The sequence below is a fragment of the Fusarium poae genome, assembly GCF_019609905.1.
Source record: "Fusarium poae strain DAOMC 252244 chromosome Unknown contig_1, whole genome shotgun sequence".
NCBI classification, from domain to species: domain Eukaryota; kingdom Fungi; phylum Ascomycota; class Sordariomycetes; order Hypocreales; family Nectriaceae; genus Fusarium; species Fusarium poae.
Genome location: NW_025408659.1, coordinates 442,714 through 470,594, shown reverse-complemented (window position 1 = coordinate 470,594; position 27,881 = coordinate 442,714). Strand labels below are relative to the sequence as shown.

The 27,881-nt window shown below is 48.7% G+C and overlaps 11 protein-coding genes across 11 annotated transcripts; 8 read left to right on the top strand and 3 right to left on the bottom strand.

The window, feature by feature from the left end:
* Window positions 1–433: 433 nt before the first annotated feature.
* FPOAC1_012954 (uncharacterized protein) lies at window positions 434–2,890 on the top strand (the record flags this gene model as incomplete). The annotated part of the gene is made up of 2 exons (XM_044857297.1): window positions 434–620; window positions 1,926–2,890. The coding sequence occupies 2 exons, from the start codon at window positions 434–436 to the stop codon at window positions 2,888–2,890; spliced, it is 1,152 nt and encodes a 383-aa protein (XP_044701480.1).
* Window positions 2,891–4,319: 1,429 nt separating this feature from the next.
* On the top strand, window positions 4,320–7,010 carry FPOAC1_012953 (uncharacterized protein; the record flags this gene model as incomplete). Its single annotated transcript, XM_044857296.1, has 6 exons — window positions 4,320–4,732; window positions 4,812–4,965; window positions 5,020–5,787; window positions 5,834–6,001; window positions 6,059–6,194; window positions 6,403–7,010. The coding sequence occupies 6 exons, from the start codon at window positions 4,320–4,322 to the stop codon at window positions 7,008–7,010; spliced, it is 2,247 nt and encodes a 748-aa protein (XP_044701479.1).
* A 1,717-nt stretch (window positions 7,011–8,727) lies between these two features.
* FPOAC1_012952 (uncharacterized protein) lies at window positions 8,728–9,900 on the top strand (the record flags this gene model as incomplete). The annotated part of the gene is made up of 2 exons (XM_044857295.1): window positions 8,728–9,337; window positions 9,842–9,900. The coding sequence occupies 2 exons, from the start codon at window positions 8,728–8,730 to the stop codon at window positions 9,898–9,900; spliced, it is 669 nt and encodes a 222-aa protein (XP_044701478.1).
* Window positions 9,901–10,270: 370 nt separating this feature from the next.
* Window positions 10,271–11,269, top strand: FPOAC1_012951 (uncharacterized protein; the record flags this gene model as incomplete). The annotated part of the gene is made up of 4 exons (XM_044857294.1): window positions 10,271–10,360; window positions 10,439–10,574; window positions 10,641–10,749; window positions 10,852–11,269. The coding sequence occupies 4 exons, from the start codon at window positions 10,271–10,273 to the stop codon at window positions 11,267–11,269; spliced, it is 753 nt and encodes a 250-aa protein (XP_044701477.1).
* A 1,011-nt stretch (window positions 11,270–12,280) lies between these two features.
* FPOAC1_012950 (uncharacterized protein) lies at window positions 12,281–14,652 on the top strand (the record flags this gene model as incomplete). Its single annotated transcript, XM_044857293.1, has 3 exons — window positions 12,281–12,397; window positions 13,645–13,724; window positions 13,776–14,652. 3 exons carry the CDS (start codon window positions 12,281–12,283, stop codon window positions 14,650–14,652), a joined length of 1,074 nt encoding a protein of 357 aa, XP_044701476.1.
* A 2,607-nt stretch (window positions 14,653–17,259) lies between these two features.
* FPOAC1_012949 (uncharacterized protein) lies at window positions 17,260–17,919 on the top strand (the record flags this gene model as incomplete). The annotated part of the gene is made up of 1 exon (XM_044857292.1): window positions 17,260–17,919. The coding sequence occupies one exon, from the start codon at window positions 17,260–17,262 to the stop codon at window positions 17,917–17,919; it is 660 nt and encodes a 219-aa protein (XP_044701475.1).
* Window positions 17,920–18,267: 348 nt separating this feature from the next.
* Window positions 18,268–18,801, bottom strand: FPOAC1_012948 (uncharacterized protein; the record flags this gene model as incomplete). The annotated part of the gene is made up of 1 exon (XM_044857291.1): window positions 18,268–18,801. One exon carries the CDS (start codon window positions 18,799–18,801, stop codon window positions 18,268–18,270), a length of 534 nt encoding a protein of 177 aa, XP_044701474.1.
* Window positions 18,802–18,944: 143 nt separating this feature from the next.
* Window positions 18,945–19,255, top strand: FPOAC1_012947 (uncharacterized protein; the record flags this gene model as incomplete). Its single annotated transcript, XM_044857290.1, has 2 exons — window positions 18,945–18,951; window positions 18,984–19,255. 2 exons carry the CDS (start codon window positions 18,945–18,947, stop codon window positions 19,253–19,255), a joined length of 279 nt encoding a protein of 92 aa, XP_044701473.1.
* Window positions 19,256–20,079: 824 nt separating this feature from the next.
* Window positions 20,080–20,580, bottom strand: FPOAC1_012946 (uncharacterized protein; the record flags this gene model as incomplete). The annotated part of the gene is made up of 1 exon (XM_044857289.1): window positions 20,080–20,580. One exon carries the CDS (start codon window positions 20,578–20,580, stop codon window positions 20,080–20,082), a length of 501 nt encoding a protein of 166 aa, XP_044701472.1.
* Window positions 20,581–22,392: 1,812 nt separating this feature from the next.
* FPOAC1_012945 (uncharacterized protein) lies at window positions 22,393–22,758 on the bottom strand (the record flags this gene model as incomplete). The annotated part of the gene is made up of 1 exon (XM_044857288.1): window positions 22,393–22,758. One exon carries the CDS (start codon window positions 22,756–22,758, stop codon window positions 22,393–22,395), a length of 366 nt encoding a protein of 121 aa, XP_044701471.1.
* Window positions 22,759–23,914: 1,156 nt separating this feature from the next.
* Window positions 23,915–26,992, top strand: FPOAC1_012944 (uncharacterized protein; the record flags this gene model as incomplete). The annotated part of the gene is made up of 4 exons (XM_044857287.1): window positions 23,915–24,035; window positions 24,103–24,385; window positions 24,533–25,608; window positions 26,220–26,992. 4 exons carry the CDS (start codon window positions 23,915–23,917, stop codon window positions 26,990–26,992), a joined length of 2,253 nt encoding a protein of 750 aa, XP_044701470.1.
* Between the last annotated feature and the right edge of the window lie 889 nt (window positions 26,993–27,881).

The window sequence follows — 27,881 nt, the reverse complement described above, 5'->3', positions numbered from 1 at the left end:
CTTCTATGCCTGTCTTTCGTGTCGAAGAGCTAATTGCAACCCCCTTTGTGTTTGGGAGTTGTTGAGGAGAAGACAATGCAGTGACCAGAAACAGGCTTTTGTTAACCTGAGCTTGTGTGAACTCATCACGAGTGCTCGAGGTCCTGTTTTTTTTTCCGCCAGCCCAATAATGACAACTACTGTGAGATATCCATAGTTGGATGGGCTGGAAATGTGCAAAATCGCCAGGTTTATTTTGAAGTCTTCATTGCCGTAGAGAGCAGTCTATGAAGGGGAAGTAAAGGAGTTGAAGCTGCATGCCCTATATGGGAAGGTCACATTTCCCGAGTCTTTTGGATCTTGAACAATCGTGTTCATCGAGCGCCTTGGTGAGAGTTGTGGAGCGTGGAGGGATTCCTCTCAAATCCTGAATACTGACGTAGACTGGTATATTATGCCGCAGGATAGGCTACCCGCAGTCGTTATCTCTGCAAAGAAGATACTGTCCCTTTCACAAGTCGCAGAGAGACCATTCAACCGGGCAAGTGGCCATCATGATCACGGCCAGATTCGTCCTTCACCAGGGCCCAGCAAAGCCACTGATACTGACCAGCGAAATCAAGAGTCCAACTCCTACCGATGTAAGTTGACGGTCGGCTTTCTGGTTTGATCATACATTTATTGACCTTGAATCTTTCTCATAGGTATTCGTCTTTTTTTTCTTCTTTTTTTTGTTTTGCTTTTGTTGAGGTTTAAGTCCTGATGCAACGAATGAAACTTCGTGAGGGACTACAGTACCATAAGCTGCTCTAATCGCATTGCTTTCGTGCCGTCACATCCGGCATAAGAGGCACTATGGATGGTGTCCATGCCACTTCCCGAGGTTGTATTGCCGTCCTAAACATTGTAATCTACCTGTGTACGTGGCTAACATGCCATGTCGATAGGTAGTGGTTTCTCGAAATCTAATTTTACCCCTTATCAAAAACCAAGCCTACCCTGTAAAGCGGGGTAAAGAAAATCAATCACATAATAACTAATTGATTTTGGATTGTAGGACTAGGCCACTAGCCTTTCCCTTCTTTTTCATATACCTTATCATCCTACGCTATGAGTATTAACGCACAGGGCTTTACCACAAAGGAAAGACCGACACATTGTGGGTACTTCGAGGTCGTAATGCTCCATCACTTACAATACGCATCAGGCGTGAAAGATGATGATGTGCTTTGTGGCTGCGGTAGTTGAGTTACAGGGACGTCTATTTACCAATGGGGGGCTGGGCATACAACAGTACATCGCAAACCTGCGTATACTACACGCACCAGCCGATATTGGTAAATATTCCAACAAGCAATTTTTTGACTATCGGTACATGATGTCAGTCACCTGCCCTACAAGCTCTTTCTGGATTGTCCAGAGATATAAGAAAAAAATAGTTTCTCTCGGCATGGAGTTTATTTCGTTTCGAGTTCGGGCAGGAGAGAGCGTTGATATCTGTTTCTGTCCTCAATTATCCCTCCTTCAGCTCCTGCTTTCATTATCAATGGGGGAACATGTCAGACACGGGTCTTGTCCCAACCACAGCACTGAAGCCTTGCAAGGAGTTCGTAGAATAGATTACGAAGTGCAGCGGCTCGGTGGTAGAACCAGTGTTTCCCACCCTTCAATCACTTGTGTGGAACGGCCTGACGATCAGGTATCACTTCGGAGGAGAATCGTAGAACTCAACCGGGAGAACGGGACCTTACAGCATGAAGATGAATATTTTACTGCGTTGGCTAACGATGCACTAGTAGCCCTCAAAGCCTCCATTCACTCTCATCTACCTAGCGTGCTAGAATCCCTTCCATGTGATAACACTATTGTCTCTCATAACAGCGAAATGGGTAGCAGCTCCTCACAGACTCTTTTGTATCACCGCCCACGTACTGACGGCTTCTTAGGCTCCAAGTCGCGCAAGGATTCAAGTCGAGGTTTGTCTGATCCCCAAGGGCCTCAGGTAATTTTAATGTCTTCCTGGAGTCAAAGTGCAAGACACCGTCCCTTGCCGCCAACTCCACATCCAATGACGAACTCTATGCTCGAGAAGTTGGAGATTGATCTCATAAGGCAGAATGGGATGATGAGGCAATCGATCTCGCTGAATAGGAAACTTTACTACAGAGTGTTACTGGGTTTAGTTTCTCAGATACGACAATTAGCATCGGCCCTTCGATCGGTTATCGAAGAGGCAAACCTCGTGATAGAGCAAGCGAATAAGGATTGGCGACAGTATGTAGAAGGTGTTATGAAAGAAGAAGAACAAGAACAAGAAGAACAAGAAGAAGTGGAGCCAGGAAGGAGGTGTACGGGGCCTGAACTGGTTGACTGGTTCGAGTCCGAAGGCCAGGTCTGCAGCATCGTAGACGGGCTAGGGTCGAGACTCAGAGACTCGGACATCAGTTTGAGTACCAAGACTGCGCCAACGGTGCCTGGTGACAAGCCAAGTGACTGTATACGCAGTCCCGCAGCACAGTCCCTTTGCAGAGATCCCAATCCGCTGAACAGCGCACCTATGGATCCAGTAGATTCGGACATGGGACAAGACAAAGATGTGCAAGGCCATACCTGGCCCTATGTAGAACCTCTTCGAATTACTCGTCAGCGATGTGAGCCAGTCCGCGATGGTGATACTGTGTACTCCGGATCAAACATGAGACGACGCCTCGCTATGCTTCATTATGAGCGGCGGTACTACGAGAGACTCGTCAACGAGGCACATGTTCGATTATTACCTACAATAAGGCATCAGATTCGCGAGCTCCAGTGTGTTTTACACGACTCTGGTGTCGAGGAGGATAGATTGAGGGATTTACTCCAGGAGCAGATCAGACTCCGAACGCCGGAGGATCCAGGTGGTTGCGGATGAGATCTACATGACCACCGTCCATCATTCAGATGGTGCTGGTTGCTTACTCGTCTCCCGTTATCCCGTCGTCATTTTCTTTCTTAATTTGCGTTTTTCCAATTTTCCATTTTTTCTCTCGAATGTCTCTCACGTTCTATTCCCACATCTTCGTGCTGCTTTTCTTTTCCCGCTTGTGTGACGCTCTCCATGGTGCTACATTTTCAATAGATAAGTAAGAAAATCCCAACATGGCTTGTGCATGTATACGTAGCAAGGGAAAAAGGCAGGAACGACAGCCCTGAAACATATCTTGAAGCCCGTCAGGTGTAGGGTAGGGTGTCGTGGCATATCTCCATGCTCGGGTCGATGCTTGGGTCGATACTCGGGTTAGTAGGGTCATGACGTCATAGCGGCTTATGCTTAGTAGTCGAGGCATAAAACAGGGCGGCCAATACATGGGCACCTAGGTGCCCAAATAAAGTTGCGCACCCAGGTGCGCCACCTGACTAAGCGTGGCACCAATACATAGCCTACAACAGGACGGTTAGGGCTACTTTGGAGAGCTGTTGCTGGACAAATAGGCGGGGGATGAGCTCAAAGATACAGCTGTAGCCTAACTGTGGGTTAATGGGTGATTAAAGTCTTGAACACATTATTTTGCGGTGAACACGATTCTATAGGTCCACGGAGCGTTGCAGAGTCGACACTGTCGACTCGACAGCATGAAAAACTGATCCAAAGGCCGCCCTGTGAGGAGTAAGAGCACAGCACACATGTCAATTCAGCGCGCAAAACGACTTGATTATTAGATAGGAAGTGACTATATTCTTTGGTCCATATACGTTTAATTCCAATGAAATATCATCTCCAGGTATCAATGACGGTGTTGTAGTTGAGTCGATGAAGCAAATGTCTTAACACAATCTCAGGTGTTAGTGGCTTTAGTGCTTTGTCAAAGTGTGGGGAATTTTGAGCCAATAATATTGCGTGCCCTAGGGGGGGTGCCCATGTATTGGCCGCCATAAAACAAGTCAAGATGAGTCACTCTAATCGGGTTTAGTCAAGCGGCTGATCGTTATCGATCCTTTATCGATAAGAGCTGCCACTACTCCCGATCAGGCGAATGTGCAGACGCGGAACCCACCATTATTGCTATAAACGCGTCGCGCTAGAATGACCGACCCATAATCTGACACATACCTAAACCCCCTCCTCGGAACGTTGTATAGCGGTTTCTAACGAAATGCACCTCTCTCGACCGTAGCGGCGACTCAGCCCTCCTGCCTGGCGGTTTCGAATACGCACTTGCTATGGCTTCTGCAGCGTCGCTGATTGGTGTAAGTCACGTGTGTTATGTTATATGCAGTGTTGGGAGGACGGAGACTGAGCCTTGCTAACCCCGCACAATGGTCTGGCCACCCATCGCCAACAAATGCGGTAATCAGATCCAATGGCGGAAGCGCTCGGCGTCGCATCCGGCGTTATCGCTGTTGTCGATATGTCGGCTAAAGTGGTTAATTGGTGCGTACGATACGCTCAGGATGTATCGCATGCCAAAGAGGACAAGACGAGGCTGGTAGAGGAGGTCACGCGTCTGAACCTAGCGTCAGTAAACGCTCGCAACTTGCTAGATGGGCCAGGTGGCTCGAAGCTCAAAGCATCTCACGCCCTCCTTCTGGCAACAGACAAAAGTCGACCTCAGCTTCAACGTATTGAGAGCCAGCTTGCCGCGGGAACTGGGCAGGGTAAAGGCAGATTGGAGGCTTTGAGATGGCCGTTCAAGAGCAAGGATGTTCAGGTAGCGATTCGGGACATTCGCCAATGTACCGAGGCTATTTACTCAGCCTTGGAAATCGATCAGACGTTGGTGTTTCTATTGCAGCTTACGATGGATCTAACTAATGATAACTCGGCCTCACCTCCGGATCTTCTTGACGAGCAGACCAGAGCTTCCGATCCGACTAGGGTTCAGCGAGGTTCAAAGTTCCTACCAAGACCTAGTTCTGCACGAAATCCCGGCAGACATCGTCAAGCACGGCATAGCTGTCTTTTTGCATAAAGAGTTCGAGAGGATTCGCCATGATTACAACTTGACTGTGGGCGACGAACGGAAGCTGCCACCAGATTGACCAGGTTGCTCGACGGTGCAGAGGCTCACCCAACTGGCTGTTCCGCTCTTTATCTTTGCTGCAACCGTTTGTCACTTCATTGATGATCGGAATCGCAACAGCCCTCGGGTCCAGTTGCGTAAGGTTCTCGACTACGGGAGTAAAGGTCACGTATCTCAGTTGGACCGAACTTATGGGCCCGTTCTAGACTCGCTGATCGCTGATGTTTCAGAAGATGGCAAAGAGGAGATCATCAAAGACTTTAAGATGATAGTTGGCAGTATAGTCATGCTTGCCAATCCTCTTTCAGTTTCGGCCTTGTCGCAGCTGCTCGAGGTCGATCCCGAAGTGGTAGACAACAGACTTGACACACTCCATTCGGTTCTCAGCGTGCCACCAAGACGCAAAGAGCCTGTGCGGTTGCTGCAATTGTCATTTCTAGACTATCCCATCACAAAAGAAAGCGAGTTCCGGGTAGACAAAAGACATGCCCACCAAACCTTGGCGAAACACTGCTTGCGCGTCATGTGGGGTGGTTTGCGTGAGAACATATGCGGCCTATCTTTCCCGGGAATGCGCAGATCTACGGTAGACAGCTCAGAGCTTGAGGAACACATTCCTGCACAAGTTCAATATGCTTGCATGTACTGGGTTTATCATCAGATGGAGGGTGATCCCGGATTGAACGACAGCGAGAAAGTTTATGATTTCTTAACGACACATTTTCTGCATTGGCTGGAAGCGATGAGTTTACTGGGCCGAGTCAAGGAATGTCTCGACTCACTTAGGTCACTGGCAAGATGGCTAGAGGTTTGTCTTCGTGTCTTGGCGCTTCAACCTTGCTAACAAGGGTTAGAACCGCGAAGACTCAAGCCTATTGGCTTTTGTAGCTGACGCAGTGCGATTTGTTCAGCTCAATTTCTCCGTGATTGCCGAAGCACCGCTACAGGTTTATTGTTGTCTAGCTTTCGCACCAAGCAAGAGTATCGCGAGAAAGATATTTGAGAACGCTATTCCAAAGTGGGTAAGTAATCTGCCGAAGGTTGAGGAAAACTGGGACTCATGCTTGTTGACTCTAGAGGGCCACAGCGACTGGGTCGACTCGGTGGTGTTCTCGTACGACTCGAAAAAGGTGGCGTCGGGCTCTTCTGACATAACGGTACGGATCTGGGATGCAGAGACTGGAAAGTGTGAGAAAGTGCTGGAGGGCCATATCAGTACGGTCTTCTCAGTGGCATTCTCGCACGACTCAAAAAAGATATGATCGGGCTCTTATAATGAGGCGATACGGATCTGGAATGCAGAGACAGGCGAGTGCCAGCGAGTGCTAGAGGGTCATAGCCAGATAGTTCACTCCTTGGTGTTCTCGCACGACTCGAAAAAAGATCGCATCGGGCTCTGAGACGGTACGGATCTGGGATACAGAGACGGGCGAGTGCAAGCAAGTGCTGCAGGGCCATAGTGACGAAGTCAACTCGGTGGTGTTCTCGCATGACTCGAAAAAGATCGCAGCGGCCTCGAAAAACATGACAGTGCGAATCTGGGACGCAAAGATGGGCGCGTGTGAGCGAGTACTAGAGGGCCATGACGACTATAGTCACTCCTTGGTGGTCTCCCACGACTCAAAAAAGGTGGCATCGGGCTCCTCTGACGAGACGGTACGGATCTGGGACGCAGAGACGGGCGAGTGCAAGCAAGTGCTGCAGGGCCAGGATGACGAGGTTGACTCGGTGGTGTTCTCGCACGACTCGAAAAAAGTTGTATCGAGCTCTAGTGACAAGAAGATACGGATCTGGGATGTCGAGACAGGTCGCTGTAAAAACGGCTTTTCATTGGATCGATATGCAGGCGTTCTTTCTTTTACGCCCGACGAACGTGGTATTGTTACCAATCGTGGCACGTTTGCTTTGCCAGATGGCTCGCAGGCTTCTGCTGAGTTTGCCACGGCATGGCGATGCTCGAAGGCTGCGATACTGACCTGTATCGACGATACTTGGGTCGTGGTGGTAGGGAAAGACCAGTGTGGGAAATAGGCGGTCCATAGTGGGCTGTTGGACTGGACCGCCTATTCAGTCCAGTCCAGTCCGGAAAAATTGCTGGACCGCCCATTTAAGGCCCATATTGTTAGGTGAGTAAATAGTGCAATCTGATTGGTTGAGCTTGGTGGAAACTATGATTATTTGACCGGCCTACATACCTTCGAAATCTATAAAGCAGATATTGCAGAGTAAAAAGTTGGCCGTACGGCAGGCTGGCTGCGCAGGCGGCTGCTGAAGCATAACTAGGCACAACAACACCGAAACTTGATCGCCATATCAAATTTTGGTCCGACCTTGGCACCAGTCCAGTTAAGGCAGGCGGTTCAGTCCAAGCCCTTTGGACTGCTGGGCGGTCCAGTCCAGTGCTTCCTGTTACATAGGCGGTCCAGTCCAGGGTGTCTGGACTGGACTGAACCGCCTATTTCTCACACTGGGAAAGACTTACTTTGGCCCCCTCTTGAATGCCGTAGTGGACAAGTAGCTGTCTTGGGAAGTACAGTTGTTGGCTGTCCATCAGGAAGAGTCGTGTTCTTGGGGATTTCCATACAAGATGTACAATTATCAATGGACACATGACCACTGAGAACATAACGTGGAACGAACTAGACGACCGTCCTTGTTGGTCATCCAGCTGTGGGCCTCGACGTCTGTCTCTGCATGATCATCAATTCATGCTTTTCTCGGTGCGTCGGCATATGATATCGATGGCGACGTGGCTGGTTATAAGTGAATTCAATGGAGATGCGATCATCGTCTCTACGGTGATTGTTAGTTTTCAGTTTGAGGAGTCTTCAGCCCGAGGGAGCCACCAGAATGGCCGAAGTAATCGGAACCGAATGATAGAGCTCCCGTGCTGGCAGACAGCATGTGTTGAAGACGAGAGGTGCTTGAGAGGAACCAGTGCAGTATGGCGTCACTCGCGTCGACTTTATCGTCAGCGGGGCCAATATGACCGGACCGAGCAGCTCCATCGGACAGCCCTAGACCTCTACCGACAAATTGTCGGAGAAAGGTTATCCTAATGCGATACAGAATATAGGGCGTCTCATTTCCACACAGAGGGCATTACAGCAACTCATCTCTTGCCGAACCAGTCCGTTATTTTGCGGTCACACAAGCTGTTGAGTCGAAGGAAGATCAGAAACGTGTCGCAGATTGCTATGGAAGGTTACATACACATGATAAGGTTGACAAGCTCCGTAAGTCCAGATCGGCCGACATTGTTCAGGGGGGCCTTCGAACGACGCTCTGAGTACTATAATGTCTGAGACCAGTCTCGTCGGCCATGGTCTAAAATGAGCGGTACGGACGACGAAGAGTAATAGGTGCCATGCATAAGCTCGAAGGTGACGTCCGCATCCGTCCTCGCGCTGCATGTGAGCGAGTCCCTGGAGCCGTTTCCTAGAAAGGGTGATATATCAAGTCGACTTCGAGCAGCAGTTCGCGAACTACGAGTATTGCAAACTTTTGGACCATGTATCCCTTACTCTGGTTGTTGATCTACGCGCTGTTGTGCGCCGCTTGCGATGTCAGTAACGGTCACTCTGTGTTGACCTCTCGTCTAGAAGAAACAACAGTTCGGGAGGTTACCCTGTTACTTACAGACAGCACCACGGAAGCACCTGAAAGACCGACCAGAGGGTCCTCCGCCGCTAAGCCCCTTTGTTACTGTCAGTTTCATTCAGGTCCTCCATACGGCCCCGATATGACAATGTCCTCACAAACGACCATGTCGCGTGATCTTCCCAGTACCTCACCAATAGACGGGGAACAGGAAACACAAATCACCCCAAGACTCACGCAGCAGACGGCGTCGTCTGCGACTTTTGGAAGTAGCTCCGACGAGACCACAACCAGTCCTATCACTGCACCCGGTGATAAAATGACTGACCCCCCACCAACAGACAGAACGACAGACATGGATTCTGGCAGCAGCGCATCCAACCCGACTTCCGCAGAGAATACATCTCCCTTGGAAACTCGCACAACTATGGCGGCAAATGGAAACAAGCCGGCTAGCGATGTCACAGAGACGCTAGTTGACGCTGCCTCTACATCGGAAATTGAGTGGAAAGGAAAAGCTAGTTCAGTCACGACTACAAGTACAAAACAGCCTCCTCCTACGACGCTGATGCGCAGTACCACTAGCTCGTCCGAAGAGGCAGTGCCCAGCCAGAACACCGAGCCAGAAGAAGGTGAAGTCCAACAATGGCCGGTTTGTAACGGCCGGAACAGCGGCCCCACCATGGCAGTGGCTTCGCGAATGATATCCGCAAAGTCGTTTTGCGACCAGTTCAGGGAGGCCCCGCTGACTCTCGAAGGTTGGAGAAAAAAGTCCAGGGTAGACGGGATACTGTTTGGTGTGAACTTTAGCAAAAGCAGCAGCCAGAGCTGTGACGAGTACAGAGTGGATGACGTGGTGTGCCGGAAGCACCTAGTAAAAGTCGAACGCTTATGTGGTAAGTTCGGGGGCTTTGTGATTGGCGAATGCGTTCTCGTGTGGTCTGATCCAGATTTGGGTACAACGGCTTGATACAGCGTAGCTTTGCGTATTCCGCTTACTGGTGGACGAGTGGAAAATAGACTATCTGAACTGCATACCAAAAACATCCTGCGCATGACCCTGCTGTTGTTATTGCTTAACCTCCGTTAGAGGAGGAGGAGGATCTGTGTGCAAAAAAGCCATCCATCGGACCCCTTTTATTGCCAATAGACTTCTTCAATAGGATCTCTGTGCTAAGATCGATCGAAGAGGGTTGGGGTTGATGGACAACCGATTCCTATCTTTACTGTACAGCACAAGGCTAACTGACACAGTGCTACAGCCCGTACTACACATGCTTATCTTATTACACATCAGCTGGTTGATGTCAAGGCCGTTTAAAGTACAAATCAGGCCCGCCTCAGTTTTATAGCTTGTGTCTGGCGCTTTCAAGGACACAAACCTCAAGGATAGGGTAGACACGCGTTTGAAGTAGAAAGCCCCAGCCCCGCAAGGTAAAAGGCCTTCGATTTCAGCCTGAAAAGTACCTGCCAGACGTTCTCAGTCGATTAATCTAGAACGGGCTGTCTCCTGTAGGAGCTGGTTTTGGTATGAACCGATTTTAGTTCATCACAAGAGATGTTGTAATCTATCATAAACACGATTCGCTCACACTTGTCCTTGTGCTGAAAACATCGTCTGTCCCGATCACTTGCCAACCTACGAAGAAATACCGGAGAACTTTGCGACGTGAAGAACATAACACGAGAGCATGCCACGAATTGCCCTCGATCTGCCCACACATCTTATCGATGTGCCAGCTGGTCTCAGCAGCGAGCGTTACTATGTTCCTATATATAATGTAAACAAACCTCGCCATCTCCCACAGTCACAGCCACTCATGTCACTCATGCCAGTCCGTCGCTTACATTCCTTTTAGATCCCTTTTGGGGGTGCACGGGAGCTCCTGAGCCACTGGCTGCAGGACTGCGGCGTTGCGGATTGGCAATTTCACAATGACGCTAAATCAGGATGGGTCTGCCTCGAGGGCAAGAAGGACTTTGAAGCTTCACTTGGTTTGTCTTCACGTCGCCACACATGTCTCTCGACAGGATTGTGATGTCTAATTTGGGCGATGACAGACAGGTTACGGGAGATGAAGCGACTTCACCCAAAGCTCGAATACTCGGCCGTCAACAAGTTGGCAAGTATCAAACTCGAGGTCATCGATCACACCTCAACCCGGCCCAGGTTTGTCAGATTATATCCCAGCCACGCCAAAAAGGCACTGGGGCGTAGTGATGACCTGATCGACTGGATCAGATTGGACCTGCCTAACATTGACGTAAGCAGAACGCAGAGAGCCTTGCTAACAGGGCTCTCGTCCCGCCCGAACATCCACGAGTTGAACACATGGATCCGTTCGAGGCTTGGGTCAGATTGTCTGCTCGTTGTCGCCTCACGTATCGCTCACATAAGCTCTTCGCGTGTGTTGGTCTTCATCTGCACTCTAGCCACGGCAAACGGTTTATCTGTGGACAAGATAGAAAAGTTCCTTGATGGAGCAGCGTTTGGCAGCGAAGTCGTCAGTGTCCTCGTTGAGCAGGGCGACAGCCACATTGCTGCATCGGAGCGCCGACAAGATGCAGCGCCTCTTGTCGCGTTGGGATCGTCGAGATTGCCGCCTCGCTGGCCTCGCATAGTCTCGCGATGGAATCGCTGTCTTGCTGAAGAAAGACAGAAGCGTCAGTTAGAAACGGTCCACGAGTAGCATGCTGCCTGCCTGCTGAGTACAAGTTCTCGAACGAAGCCTTGCAGACGTGGGGGTCTTAGCCATGACAAGGGGGGGGGGCTGCTCTGCGGCTATGGCCGTGTCAGACGCAGGGGTTTGACAGCTGGATCGACAGTCGCTTCTGCCTCTCCACATTATGTGCAAGGGCCCAGCCCGATAGCCTGCGATTCTGAAACTGCCTGTTTAGGAAGTTGAGGAAGGCGAACGAAAACCATCCATGATGGTTCAGCCAAGCAAATCTATCGGACAGGTGGCTTAGGTTAAACGAACGAAAAAAGAAAGAAAGAAAGAAAGAAAAAACGATAGAAATAAAATAGATATTAAAAAACTGGATCGACTTTGGAGAACATCCAAAATTACCTGTTCTTCAGCGGTGGTGCCAGACCGAAGAACGCAGTACAAATGTTCTCGGCGTGGATGAACCCACCCCCTTTTTTACAGTTTCACTTACGTCCATGCTAGTCCTCTCTACATTTATGTCTCATAGTGGTGCTAGACTAAGGTTCAAGTGCACATTCACCTGCAGATCGTTATACGATATTGCACATACTCTTGTACCCAGAACTGGATGTAAGAACAAGAGTTGCCCCTTTTAAGTAAGTGCAAGTTTCTCTAGTCAGACACTTATACTGGCATATCTGGCGTACAAGAGATCAATATACAGGAAGAAGGAGAAAGTGATGGACAGGGTCAAGCGTCTCCAAGTAATGCTACAGGGTGTTTACTGAGACTGACATGCCATGACATTTGACAATATTGCTTGGAGGGACGTTGGAGTCGTCACTCATGGAGTCGTCACTCATGGAGTCGGAATGTCAGACGTATTAGGGACTGGTGAACAAACCTGATGTTCCCTGTGTGACTAGACATGACCCATTGAAGCCCACTGTTGCAGACAGGAATCCCCTGACTTCTCTGATCTCCTGCGTGGCTCATCGTTAGCCCCGGTGGATGGATATGGATATGCATGTATGTAGCTATATAGATACCATGCCGTGCTCGCCGTACACCTACCAAACAGGTCAGCTTTGCGAGGGCCCATCTTTGCAGCTCGAGGTGGCTACTGTCCTCATCCTGGTATCTAGCATCCGCATGGCCCTGGATACTGTACCGATATGGTACTCGGTTCTTCACGACCTTGCCTTGCGTTAACTACACACCCCTTCTCTGAAATCCGTCACCCTTACCTAGCGGGACCAGACCAGTGCAGAGCCTGGTGGTCTTTCGTTGACATCTGTCGCCCTCCCCCTATTATTGTTATTATCTCGTATGGAGCTTTATCAAATATCCAGTCTACCTGACTCGAGCCCAACTCAACCAGACGCTGCATGGTCTGTTCTAACGACTCGGTATTCGGAGCCAACTTGGTGGGACTACGTTACGTTGTTGGTCGTACAATCGAAGTTCCGTCGTTCAGAATCCGACCAGCCATTACCCCTATACTCCCTTGTCCTTCCTTCTGAGCCTGTTCCATCATCCCCCAAGAAGCAACGGTCCATAGCGACATTCCTCCTTTCTGGCGTATAGCCCTCCTCCGGCCCCGATTAAAGTTCTTGTTTCCGGTCCACTGGACAAGCCTGGATTAGGTCTTACATGAGCGCGAGACATTTCAGTACTGAGGTCCCACTCAACCTGGACCCTTGTCTTCGCCGATTTTCTATAGCCCACCTTTGACCATTCCTTCTCAACCATCGCCAATATTATATATATATATACATACATTGTCACCCAGCTGATTCAAGTCTTTTGTATTTTAGAAACCTCTTGGTTCTCAGATCGAGCTTAGTCACGACATATTACGATCTCTGCTTTATGTACAATCTAATCTCAACGCCTCATACTACCCATCGATCTTTCTCAGCCTGTCAGCGATCTACCCAACTCTTGTCTATCCAACTCTTATTTACTGCTTACCCTTTTCACCATTTTCAACATATTTGCCTCAAAGACACGTCGACACTTGCCAAAGACAAACATGGAACCAATGAAATCGGTCGGGAACGAGCCTTTTACCCATAGATATCAGTGTGACTGGCAGTTGTGCACAAAGGTTTGTTGCTTAAAAGTCCGCAGTCCGGAATTTTCTTGCTAACCTCTAATGCAGAGCTTTCGCCGAAAGTGTGATTTAAAAAGACATTATTGTACACATACTAATCACCGGCGTTATGAATGCTCTGTTAATGGATGCGGGAAAAGATTTATTCAGCGAAGTGCGTTGACTATTCATTTTCGAACGCACACAGGGGAAAAGCCGTATGAGTGTCAGCACATCGGTTGTGGCAAACGATTCTGTGATGTGAGTGCAGAACAACTCCAGTGACTGATACGTAACTGTAGCTAATCAACAAACGCAGGGTTCTTCTCTCGGGCGGCACCAGAAAGTACACAACAAAAAGCGAACGTATAGATGCGCCCTCGATGGCTGCTCTGAGAGGTAAGTCACGATAACCTCATCAACAGAATCCTTTGCTGACAGGCAACCTAGGTTTCGGGGAAAGGCTACTATGGTCAAGTATCAACGGGGATTGCACAGGCAAGGCATGAACCGAGATGATGTCGACCACTGCCCCTCGGGTTCTGATGATGACGAGTCTCCTTCCCCTCTCCAGCACTCTTCCATGGCCTGTTTGCCTCGCGACGTGGCTTCCATGGGTCAAGCAGCAACTCCAAACGGCACGCTCCATCGTGCACCCTCTGACGCCGACTCCGAGACGCAGGTTTGTGGGTACCGTATGCCATACCGTTATGAGGACTGTCATGAAATTCCCACCGCTGTGCCTCATGAGTATCATGGGCCTACAGTGCACGAACAACACATCGACGCTCAACTTGGTCATCCATCCGGAGCCATGCCACACCAGGCGTACTACGTAACCGAGCAAGGGATCCCTGGCGTTTCCACGATGGCAAGCTCATTGCCTACTCATTACCACTTATCGCAACAAGTGGAGCCACTTGCCTTGGAGACGCCGAAGTCGGCTCCAGGAATTTCGGCGTCGATCCAGAGCAGCCCCAGCACCTTTTATCCAACCTCTGTTCCTGGCCCTATCGTCGAGGACGGCTTCTATACGTACCAAACTGCATACGCAACAGCGGAGTATCAAGCGGCTACGATTCAATACCATCAGCATGCCCAGCAACACACGGTACAGCCTCAGCAGCCGGCGGTGTCGGAACCACAGCATACACCTGATACGACTGAACAATACTATCCACCATCAGTACACCCGCAACAAGAGCAATGGACTCACTACGACCCTTCAATCGAAGTTACAACCATCGGACAGCAACCCGCGCACGGGAGTGTAGCATATCACAACTGGACCACGCTCCCCAAACATAATCCTTGTTGGTATTTTTGAAGAGTATATACCCATCGGAACTTTTATCGGAAGAGAGCTGGATGCAATATCGCCCAAAATTATCAGTCTTTCTTTAGGGCTTATAGGAGACGTCATCCACGATTCGAAACGCCGTCATTGCGTGTTTTGCGATACCTTGTGCGATTCGAGTCCAGCAATATTCTTTCCCCCTTGTTGTCAACCGTTGCTGCCGCAGCATCTGCAACTTAGGACCATAGGCGTTACGGTGGCTCAGTCTTACTATTCGGATCCTATAGCTTAGATTCTTCAAGTGACAGCCCATCATGCTTGAGCAGTATCCCTGATTTTGTCTAATTTGTTTTCTTGTTTTTCAGAGCAATAAATAGAACCACTACCTTGCATAAGTTTTGAGCATAATCCACATGTATAATACGACTAACTTGTTTGCTGTCACGGCAAGTGCTAATGAATAGTTTTTGCTGAGCCTGTCTTCCGGAAGCCCCTATGCCACAATGCCATGAGAGGAGCGATATCATGTCATGAAAACCCTCAGCCTCGCAACTTTCATTGCTCACTGGGAAAAGGCAAAGGCGGAAAAAAAAAACCATCCAAAATTGTCTGTTCTTCGACGGCGGGTCCGGACCGGGGATGAAGTCGCCCCCACTTTTACACTTGCGCTTGTGTCCAAAATAGACCTTTCTACCTATCTGTCTCCAATGGTACAATACCGAGATTGAAGTGCATACATATGTGCAGGTCGTTGTACAATGTTGCACACAAATTATTGTATACAGAGGTTCATGCCACGACCAGAGCTGATCGAATTTCTTTGCAAACCTCAACCGACAAAAAAAATCCTCTCTGTTGAAAAACTTCACAAGATGACGCTATTGGACACTTCTGCGCCTCCCAGCGCGTACTGGCCTTGCACTGTCAGCCCTCAGAACACGGCTCGGCCTGATGGGAGTCATGGGTCAATGGCTTTCAGTAACGCTCCAGAGCAGCAACACGGCTCGATACTTGACACGAGTATCTACGTCAACCCTGCCGCCTTACAGTTGACGACCACGGCACCTCCCCAAGACGGGCACATAAAACCAGATACACTCCAATGGGTTATGAAAGAACAGGAAGAACACGATCAGAGGCGTCAAGAACCCAGACAGCTGATGCCCGCTCCTATCCCCTCTCCAACGGTGGTTCAGGGGCTCTCCCCGGCCTCGACCGGAAGCGTCGAGCACCGGTCTGGGCAGTTACGAGGGTTACCCGCACCACTGAGGCATCGAAGACCGAGAACGTGCCAGCAGCAATTACAGATGATGACCACCTGGCGCTTCCCACATTATCAACACGCTCAACCACGGGGAGGTTTGGCAGGACATCCAAACAGGCAAAGCACCGGCGGAACCATTATCCCGCACCACGCGGGCCTGCAGAGAGGCGTAATGGTTCAGACAATAAATGGCCAAATAAGCCACTATCCGTCGAGTATTCGAAATCCATTGAATCGAAGGTCTACAATGCCGCGAGTTACTTTACCTCCCATCAGAAAGCAGTTGCCCGACATGTTTCCGGCACAAACAGAGCAGCTAGAGACGGATTCAACGATAGTGCAAGGAAAAGAGTAGAGAACATGACGTACCGTGTATACAATGGCCGATCGTCTCTGTAAAGAACTGTTGAAACCCTAGTCAGACTAGTGAAAAGTAAAAAGTAAAAAGTAAAAAGTAAAAAGTAAAAAGTAAAAAGTAAAAAGTAAAAAGTAAAAAGTAAACGTCACCATCATCGTCACTACCAGCCTCACCGCCACCAGAGGCAAGCCCAGGTTCGGGGCCGCATAAGAAACGCAAAGTAGGTAGCTCGCGACGAATGGATTGACGTCACCACTCAATTATCAACAGATGACGAGGAACTGCAACGAAAAAGCACACTAAATTCAGTGACTGAGCAAGCCGATAAAATTAACTCACAGCTGACAAAAAACGAAAGATTGTGTGACAATACTATATGTATCGTCAGTGAAGTCTTCAAGCTTGGCCTCCCGTCATCAAAGACCCCGATACAGATTCTGGATCCCGTGCGGTTTGACGTCGATGGAGAAAAGATCCCGTCCAGACTAAAGAACATCCCGAAGCCGGGCGATGAGATATATATCCCCTTACATCACAAGAGTTCCAGCCACTGGACGCTCTGCGTTTTGGTATCCGAATCTGACTATGAAGCTGATTCCGGATCCAAGTCTGTTCGCTTAGACTTCTACGACTCTTTGGAAGATGCAGCACGTTCGGAGCAAGTAAAGGTCTTTTTCATACGGTGGATCAAAGAGCACTACCCTCATTACACAACTGCGTTCTATAGGAAGGTAGAACTCCAACCTCCTCACTTTTCACTACTCGGCGCGTCTGACCTGAATAGAAATCTGCACAGCAAAAGGATGGCACAAGTTGCGGAATATTCGTTCTAGAGACAATGAGGCGCTTTATTACACCACAAGACGTGACGCGAACTATAAAGCCGATGAATGTGAGGGAGAATTTCCTGGGCATGATCACTTCACTCGATACAAACTCACCATCGCTTTCGACGACAATACCGGTGGTAGAGAGGATCAAAGCATTGCATGGAAAATCCAACAAACCGACGATCATGGCCAGCTCACCTCTTCCCGCCCAGCAACCATCAAGCATCCTACCTTGTCAATATATCATCACCCAGATCAGGACACTGACCGTGTCAGAGGGAACATCCATCACAGATCAGCTGTCTTGTGCCCAAAGAGAGTGCCAGCGGATCGCCGAAGAAGAAAAGCGTGTCGGAAGTGAGCTTAGAGACGCCGAAAAGGAGTTGGACACTGCGATCATCGAAGCGGGGGCTACTGAGAAAGCGTTCAACACGATCTCAGAATCCACCAGAGCGGACGAGACAGTGAATCCTTTGTTGGCCGGCACGAGAAGACAAGCAGCAGAAGACGAAAATAGGCGGATCGCCAATGACGAGCGGAATACCCATGCCGGGAAAGCTCGATTGAGTCAGACCCTTGTATTGCTGAACCAGATTCACAGTGCAGCATCGAACCTTGTGCAAGCAGATCGAGATGATCGTGACGAGAGGATTGCAGAAGCGATGAATAACGCTCGACGTGTATCTTCGGAAGGAGTTGAGAGGGCGAAAAGAGAAGTAGAGGAGCTAAGAAAGCAAGTGGCGGATCTCAAGACAAGAAGGTTTGACATGGAAGCACTTGCCCTTGTTTGTCGCGGATTGTCAAATCTTCAACAGAAAGATGGAGGGGAGGTTGGCATGCCGTGATCTCGACGATATTCGTACATCCAGGGTGATATGGGAACAGCGACGAGAAATCTCGAAGAGGGTGTGGATCAAGCCGGTTTTGATCTGCTATCTTCTCGAAAATTTCTGTTCTTTGATAGAATACATGTTTGCCGCGCCGGAAGTGAATTGGCTGTTCTTCTGTTCTTTGAACAAGCTTGCACTCTGAGTTGCAGGGTACGGCGGTCAAACCGAAGACTCCCATTCACCATACAGCCTGATGAATCAGGACGAACCCAACTCGTTAAACGACTCATTTACTCAAGCGCCTTCCAGATATATATATATATATATATCATCCGCATAGGTGGCCAAAAACCAGACCGCTCGCTAGAACTGCCAAGAATGTTCACTCCCTCCTGGGCATCCCGGTGTGCCATACACGCCACCTACCATCCATAACACAACGTCGACGAACCACCAGATCCCACCAGCACCGAGAGTCAAGAGCTTGAACACGGCTAGAGGCCAGTGGTGGGCGTAGAACTGATCAATACCAAGCGATCCCAAGAGAAAAGCAAGAAGCATTGCCGTTCGCTCCTGCCGGTAGCACGTGGCGGTCGATGGACGCTCATCAAAACCCCCCCAAGACCTCCTTTTCAGATCCAAAGGTTTCTCAATGGTGCCTGTTTGTTTGTCATTGGTTGTAAGACGATGACGCATAGCGAGGCTGGAAGGTGAAGTTGACATACCGGTTATCACACAAGTGATGACTCCCAGTACGATCACAGAATAGACCGTCAAGAGCAACCTCCAATGCCTTTGCACTAGGCACATTCGCTCTCCTAGCCAGGAAGTGCTCCTGACATGTTCGGAACGATCTCGATCATCTCGGGTAGTACTCATGACAGCAGGAAGAGCCATTCGAAAGGCACAGCAATTACTACGGGTGGGGTGTTTCGTGAAGATATGACGAAGATAGCAGGGATTCGATTGTCTGGTAGCTTATTAGACTGGGCTAGGCCGTAAAGTATAGGTAGAGTTGAGAGTTGACCAACCTATAAGTGATGCTCCGTAGACTGCCTCTGATTTAATCCCTTGATGAGAAGAAGAAGGGAGAGAAGAAGAAGAGGAGGAAGAGGAAGAGGAAGAGGAAGAGGAAGAGGAAGAGGAAGAGGAAGAGGAAGAGGAAGAGGAAGAGGAAGAGGAAGAGGAAGAGGAAGAGGAAGAGGAAGAGGAAGAGGAAGAGGAAGAGGAAGAGGAAGAGGAAGAGGAAGAGGAAGAGGAAGAGGAAGAGGAAGAGGAAGAGGAAGAGGAAGAGGAAGAGGAAGAGGGGGAGGAGGGGGAGGAAGATGGAGGAGACGAAGTCCTGTGTTGAATTTTGCCGGAGCTGTTTCTGGCCGGAATACTTGCTAGACTTTTCATACTTTCACCTACAGCTGTCCAAACTATTGCCGATTCAGGATGGGATTATCGACTTTGGCATTCAGGCCATAGATGGCTGTCTTGGGAAGGGTAATTAAGGTGATGTTAACGATCCGGCGTGATCCCTAAGTGCCTGCAAGAACCCAAAGACTGTATGTAACCATTACTCTCATTGTCCTCGGATTAGGTGTCAGTAAAACCTGCTGATTGGTTCTAGGGTTAGTATTTGTAGCTTCTAGTTGTAAAACAATAATAGGTTCTTCTTTGCTCTTATGGTTTCTCATAAGCAGTCTTGTTTCTCAGTCGGATGTTTGAACCTTAAGTCTCATATGGATGAAACCTTGTAGTATAGCCCATTTTTGGAAGACTACACGGCACTGCGTTGTTGACATGATGGCCAATGATGAGCCCCAAGACCATATAGAGAGACCAGACTGGACCAAGGCATAGGCTTGTGAAATGTAAAACTCGGTACTCGATACTGCCGTGACAGGTTTACGCTGGCGTCGACCGACACTGGTGTTCTCTACAGGGCTTTGGGAGAAACGAATGTCTGCATGACAGATATCGTTCAGAAGTTAACAACGTAAAGAAAGGTCTCAGACCCAGCTAGTTAGACGCAGCTACAGCAGTCAATGTTTACTACTTGTGCATGTCACTGATACAAGCACCATGAGACTCACATCGGTACAGGCAAGTCCAGATCCCTTTCTACTGAATATAACATATCGATTCCCGTCCAACATGGCTCATAACGTACCCCCATTTCCAAACAGTTCACTTGCATATCACGCGATTTCGTACCCGACGGGGCTCGGTGGAGCGCGAGAACCTGTTCTCTCTTGTGATGCCGAGCCCGTCCTCCCGGTCGTGTACTTGATCGTAATAAGGACCTTCGGCTTCATCGTCATCCAAACAGCACATGGCAACCAAGGTTTTGATCTTTCGCCTAGCCCACAAAGATAACACGGTCAAAATGATGAGCAAGACGAGTATTTCTGAAGCGAATAAAACGATGAGCTCATTCGGGAAATTGTTGGTGTACCATAGTAATACGCCAGCTATGGCTTCCAGCATGGCGATATCAAATAAGAACAAAGGCACCCAAGACATGATGACGTCTGACCTCTCGTATCGACCGTTTACGGACCCGCAGTTGAATTGAAGGAAGCCAATGATGACGACGGCGGCGACGGCTGTGATGGCGGCACTGGCCAGTAGAGCCGCTGCCGTGAGCGCCGGGCCGCTCAGTCCGTCTGCTTGCGATAGACCAAACATTGTGAAGCCCAGAGATAGTACCGCTAGTGAAGCCACGAGAAGTAGAAAGCCATTGTAAAAACGCACGACTAAGCCAACAATGGATGTTGGAGGGTCGAATTCTGTATTTACCGTGGGCGTTAAATCATCTTACGTCATCCAGTCAAGCAATCCGACATCTTTGGAAGACTCACCTCTAAACATGTTCATTTTGTAGGAAGGAATCTGTGGGTTCGTATTCAGAGACCGAGTTGCACCAGATATTGGCGCTCATTCGTGGTGATATAATGCAGCTGATATACATACACGACCATTCTCGAAGCGATTGAGGTGATAATGGGGTACGACTTGCTTCATATTTTCATTCACTTGTCTTTTTGTTCCATATTCCGTCCATATTCAGTTGGTTTTTTTGCCGACTAGCCAAGAAATGTCTACAGTATAATCCGTCTGGGGTGAAATCGGTCTATACATCTGCTTCAGGCCTAGGCGTCTGCCATATATGGACGAATGATACCTTGCTTTGACTTCCCTAAGAATGAAGTGCCCCCTTTAAGCAAAACGAGTCAAGTACAGGCCACCTCCCCTAAGACCGATGTTAAGATCTGTGGCCGTGGTACAGTACTGAGCATCTGTACAGTAAAGGGCGAAATCGGTTGTCCCTTTTCCTCTGTCTTTGGTTCATACCCCACCGGACATTTTAGCCGATGGTGTGTTGATCAAACAGTTACTTTTCAATATTCATACAATATTAAAGTACTTTTCACCTCTCTTATCACATTGATACCCCTAACCATCTCTGGGAAAGATTTCTCTCCGTTGTCCGCTGTTGGCGAAACACTGATCCGACGGACGAAAGTCTGTCCGATGGAGATAAGGGTCACTAGGGAGCTGTGCGTGGTCGTGAGACATTGTGTACCCAGGCAGAACGTAGGCAGCAATATACTAACTTAAGCATAATTCAAACTATTGTATGTAATCTCAGCACAAGAAAGCCCACAACATTGAAGTACCTAAATGGCCCAACAATTCAACGACAGAAACAACTAACCTCTTCTCATGTTACACTTGCAACATCAATAACACTCCCATATAACATAAGATGGCTCAAGACCAAGACATGTCTGACAGTCCCAAGCTGCCATCGTCGGGAACAAAAACCACCATCAGGTCTACAGAGACCCTCGCAGACAATGCGGACATCCCCAACATCGAGATGGGTAGTTTCGTTACCAGGGACTCAGGATCCAAACAGCGCCCAAACTACGGGTCAACGGCTCATGTTCCTACTAAGGATGGTGGGAAAGCGCATGCCTTAGCTATGATCTGGTCGTTGGTGCACGGTTCGACAAACCTTGACATGAATAGGGCGATAAAAGAATTTCTCGTGGGTAATGACCGCTTGGTTTTCATTCCTTGCTAGTGCCAGGATCGCTCTTGCCATTCATGTTCACTCAGTTTTGTTCTCCACTTGGACTTCCACAACTTCAGAATAGTGGGAAAGCGTTTGAATATGAGGCTGCCAACTTTGGCCACACCCCACGGCACCGCTCCGTGCCTGCCATGTGCTTATTTATTTTTTTCTACCCATGTTAATTGAGAGGGGGGGGGCGTATATCCAGGTAAAGAAGTGCCATTAACAGTTGTCGAGTTAAACGTTCTATCTAATGATAAATGAATGTGCATATACATGAAAGATCTTGCCACATATGTCGCTCTTAGGTGAACATATTCACTTGATAGAATATTAACCCATGTCTCCCTGTTGACCATCTAGAGTGGATACCATCTAGACTAGATTCCGACGTCCGCTCTTCGAAAATTCTTCTCTCTTTAGAAACGTCTTTGACATGCCAACAATCTCCCTATCGTCGTGTTCTGCGCATCCTGTACACCTTGCATGTAGTGGATGGTATCGTGCAATGCATCCAAATCTCTGCCCATCTCATTCATCTTGACCTGCATGCTCAAAGTCAGACCTAGAGGACCGTATCCTATCACAGCCTTCGTTTTCTCGCCAGCCATCCCAGTTGGGGTGCCGGGTTGCCCAGTCTCGGCTGGCGTTGACGCCGGTATCATCTTGGGCAAAGTAGAGGATGTAACTACAGAAGGGCCCGGGTAGTCAGGTAAGTCTCGTGGAAGACATAGGACCGGTGATCCATCCTTAGATGGAACTTTGTTCAAATCGGTCGATGGCATTCTGGTCGCAGGACCTTGTACGATATAAAATAGATGGTCACTTCGTCGACCGAGGTCGATTCGTATCGCCTGAATTTATAGTTTGTTAAGCTGGGAAAAGGCGCATGCACAGGGACGAAGTTTCGGATTTCTGCATTGATTAACTAACTCTATGATCTATCGGATGAGATGCTTGTTTTTGGCTGCCCCCGACCCTTGGAAGGCTTGTCCAGCAACACGATGATAAAGAGTAAGTCTCTGGCAATTTCCTTATCAAGGCAAGGACGAGACCACAACTTGATATGAAAAGGGCAGGGAGAAGATGAGTGAGTAGTCAGTTCTTCCACGCAGGCAAGTAATGGGCTAACAGTATGGTGGTTTCCATAACTGGTTCACATGAACGTTGTTCAGCGACGAACACCTCAGCACCCCGATACATCTCATTCAATTTGCGTTGTCTCATGCCTACTTAGGGACGGCATCGTCCAAAGTTATCGTCCAAAATAACGAACTATCTGAATCAGCCAGGACTGAACGCATCGATGACCCCCGATAAAATGCTTGATTGGTTCCCGGACACCCGATTTCAGCCGCTCAGTATCAAAGCCGTTTGTCGAGCTAACAGAAAACCACAGGACTGCATCGGACGCACACATACGTAGTCCATCATTATAATTTTGTCAAAAATGCCCAAAATGGACTAACCGTGGCGCATACACGGTATGTATCACTGGAGCCGCTGTGACCCCGGCTCTCTCCAATCACTAACACCATCCGGATGGATGCCTTAGCATTTCGGCAATCATTAGCCTGTCCCATGGTCGCTCACTATTTAAAGGGTCAGCCTCAATTACTCTAATCCGGACCTAGCCATAGTTTATATTCAATAACGGTCGCCAACGCACGTTCCAGGCATTTTTGTGCTGTTTGTGCTGGGGGAGGGCAGGGGTCATATTGGGGCCGATGGTATACTGTGCATGCGCCACGATTAGTCCATTTTTGGCTATTCTCAGTAAATTTACAATGACAGATGGCTGACGCTGAACCCGCACCCCACTGTATAAGAAAGTGGCATCATTGTAAACTTGATACTTCTTTCTCTTGTTATTCTGAAACCCAGCAGCTGTTCCAAAGAGGTTTAGTAAACATCACATCACCGCCAAGGGTTCACATCAATATGAAGAGAGTACCGGGTTCCGTTCTTCCGCAAACACCACCACCACCATCACCACCACCATATCAAACTGGAATAGGGTTAGGAACCATCGTTACCATCTACCTAACCTGCATTATCAATGGTGCGTTGCTGAAAAGTTTCGTCAAGGAAATCAGCTTCGTTGGCAATACTAACCAACATCGTATCAGGGTTCGACGTAAGTAACGTTGCCAACATCCAACCGCAGCTTTATGAAGCTTTTGGCCATATCGAGTTTCTCCCTTGGATTGGACTTTCTTACTCTCTTGCAAACTTTGCCACACTGGCGTTTGCTCGTAAGATCATCGATTTCTTCAATATCCGTTACGTGTACATCGTCAGCATCGTCGTCTTTTTCGTTGGTGCGACTCTAGCGGGCGTAGCGAACAACATCTCCACGGTCATCGCTGGCCGAGCGATCATGGGGATTGGAGGTTCTATTTGTCAAAACTGGTGAGTATTGTCCTGTTCCTCCCTTTCATTCATTCCTTCTTTTCTTATTGTTTCTCGTTTTTCTTCTTCTTTTTCTTTTGTTCTTTCTCGTTCTGTCGCTCCCCGTTCTTTCGATATGGTGCATACTAAGGTGACCGGTGATCGCAGTGCGATATCATACTTTGCCATGTATGCAACGGATAGTCAAAGTCCTCTTCTATACGGCATAATGAGCGGGTTATGGGCCATTGGCCTTGTGGTAGGAGGCCCGGTAGGTAGCGCGTTTGCGGAGGGCTCGACCACGTCTTGGAGGTGGGCTTTCTTCATCAATTTACCCTTCTTGGGTCTTGCCATCATCTGCTCTCTGATCTTTGTACCAAGCAGACCGGCTTCTGATGGTCTTCCTCTGCGAGATCACCTTGCTGATACTGACATCCTTGGGATTGTCCTCCAAATTACTACAACTATCTTATTCGCTATCGCCGCCACCTTTTCTGGTCCTGTATGGGAATGGAACTCGGCCCCCTGTATCGCCATCTGGGCTCTCTTCGCCGTCGTTCTCGCTGCCTGGGGTTTTCAGCAACTTAGAAGCTACCAGAGTCGACCTGGCTATCAAGTGATCCCTATCACAGTCATGACACAGCGTCACATGCTACCTCTCTGGGTAGCTTCAGGCTGCGCTGGTGCCACATACGCCATCATGCTTTACTACATGCCGCTCTTTTATGCTTTCTCGAAGGGGCTGGGCGCGCTACAGCAAACAGTGCGGCTCTTGCCTTTCATCCTCACCTTCATCCTCACCGTGGTCATCATCGCTGCTTCTTTACCGAGACTGAAGCAGTACGGTGTAATCTACCTCGCTGGCGGTGCCATCACACTCTCATCGGCAACAGCCCTTGCGACTACGATCGCGCCGGGCGTCCCTGAAAGCAAGGTCATGGGCCTCACAGCTCTCGTGGCCGTGGGACTTGGCCTACACTTCCAACACAGCAATGCCATCTCCAACAGGATCAACAAAGATCTTCGAGATCGGGTTGAATGCGCTGCGCTCTTGAACATGAGCCTCATGGGAGGTATATCCATGGCACTGATCATTGCAGGCGCTATCTACGAAAATCGCGGCATGTCCTTGTTAAAGTCTGCGCTCGGGTCCGTAGACCGTCCTGAAGCAGACCTTCGCGAGGCGCTGGCAGGAGTTTCGCGTGGTACTTTGGGAGGGGGTGAGGCCCAATTGATGACTTATGGTGCGAAAGCGACGTGTAAAGCCATTTCGCTCCTGCTCTATATTGTCTCCTCCAGCGGCGCTCTTTGCTTCGCGTGTGGAGCACTTGCTGTATTTGATCATGTGGCGGCTAGCAGGTCTGGGCCGAAGATGCATGCTAAGTAATCGCAAGCCGGCTGATTATGGTGGAAAGATGGAATGCGGCAAGACTAGACTAGTAACAGTGGCATCAACCAGAATGGAGCTCTTGACCAGCGGAAGCTGCGAGAAACGCTTGTTTCTGGATGTACTTCGTGCTGCCGTGACTGGGTTCTTGTATTGGATCTGGTTCGTTATGATCGATAATAGGAAACCTGATTCCAACGGCCAACCATCTATCACGTTCCTGAAACTCTCATCTCATATGCTTCCATTCAAATTCCATTGCGCCGTGCGTAGGGAGACCAGTATGGCCTACCCTGAATAATTAAATGAAAACAAGATGGCAAGGTATGGTATGGGATGTTGAAGCCGCACCCGGCTACATAAAGACGTACCGTTGACTATTACATAACATAACATGAGCTTGCTTGCCGCGTTGAGCTTTTCTCCTCTTTGTGCCATTCGTAATTTGCCAGTACTGTAACTTGCAAGATTACTTTTCACTACTTAACCGGCTGGGCCCCGGACGCAACCCAGCTCAGTGTACATGTGCCTTTCCAACAAGATTCAAATCACCGTTCGACTATCCACGTGATCAGATCGCTATCATATCTGTATATTATCAGTTTTATTTGACATTCTTCAACTGTAGCCACAAGGCTACCCGCACCAACACGAACATGGCCCAACCACCCGGAAATTACCCTCTCAACTTCTTCTATGAAGACGACTTGCCATGTCGAAGAATTGCTGAGAGCCTAGCTTCTTTCCATGGAGAAGCGATGAAACGTTCTGATACGTATCATGATATGGTACATGCAGTCTTTCAATCGGGCAACATAGACGTTTACATCCGTGATCAACTCGAACATGGTTCACTGCGAGTGATTTGGTCCTTTGACCCGAGATCTGGCACATACCCTACAAGAGTAGACATATCTCGCAGAGACATCGAGGCCCAAGCCTGCAAGGCATCCAAAGAGGAGTACTCAAAGGTTACTAGGATGTTAGCCATCAGTTTCCTTATCGGCGGCGTTCGCAAAGCCTTTCGATTTAGTATGCCGGGGAGCCCAGCGGATACTGCAGAGCGACACGAGCCCGAAGACGATATAGCCGTTACACGCGAGCATAACTTGATGTTGCAAGGTGAACCAAACGACATCACCTTCCTAGACGCTGGAGGAGTAGATGTATTGAGGGCTTCGTCCATGGACGTGATTAGTCGTATTTGTCAAGAGATTCGAGAACACCATATACTTTTATGATAGGACGGGAACATTTCACAGTGGCGAGGTACTGTATTTGGGACGAGTGTTTAGCAGCATCAAATCATAGGAGCATAGCATATTCTAGTGAGGAGTAATTCCATCTGGTCTCCTTCTCTGGCCGTGAGTTCATTGAGTTGAACAAATGTAGAGCTCCTCAAATGATTTTCATCCATTTCTCTCCCTCGAAGAATCCTTTCCAAAGGCTCTAGATGATGACGTTGTGTGACGCGCGTTGTTATGATGCGCAGTCATGCCGGATGCACTTGTGTGTAAGAATTCAGTTGTTCATTGTTGTTCTTCTATTCAAGAATCATCAAGGTCTTTTATACTTGAGTTATCCTTGAGTTCTCGAATCTTCTATGTAGTATTAACTTTGATCATGATGTGAGGGGAAACCTTGGTACTTCCAACACTTTATCAACCTGAAGCCATTGAACTAGATGACTTGACAATATTGTTCGACACGTCTCAGGGACTTCGCACATCCGTTCGCTACTTGGGACATAGAAAAGTTCATACTCTCGATTCCGATAGGATCATAGGCCTCTGCGAGGGTCGGAGTCGATCATTGAACGATATCAAGAGAACATTCTTGCTCGATCTGGAATTAAGGGAGGAGGAAATTTTACCTCAATATTTTTCAGTCCCTAGAGGTCCAGGAACTATTCACCATAGAAATTCTCTTCAACTCCACCAAGCTTGAATCAAACCATATTCACACAAAATAGGCAAAAGAAGATATACGAGACAGCGGTGTGTACAGGTAGCCTACGTAGGCATCTATCTAGGATAATGCCACGTCTCGGCAGAAAATTGACTCTTACTTCTCAATCAAATTCCAACATATGGTGGTGACGTCCAGAAGTTGACGTTCAATCACTACGTA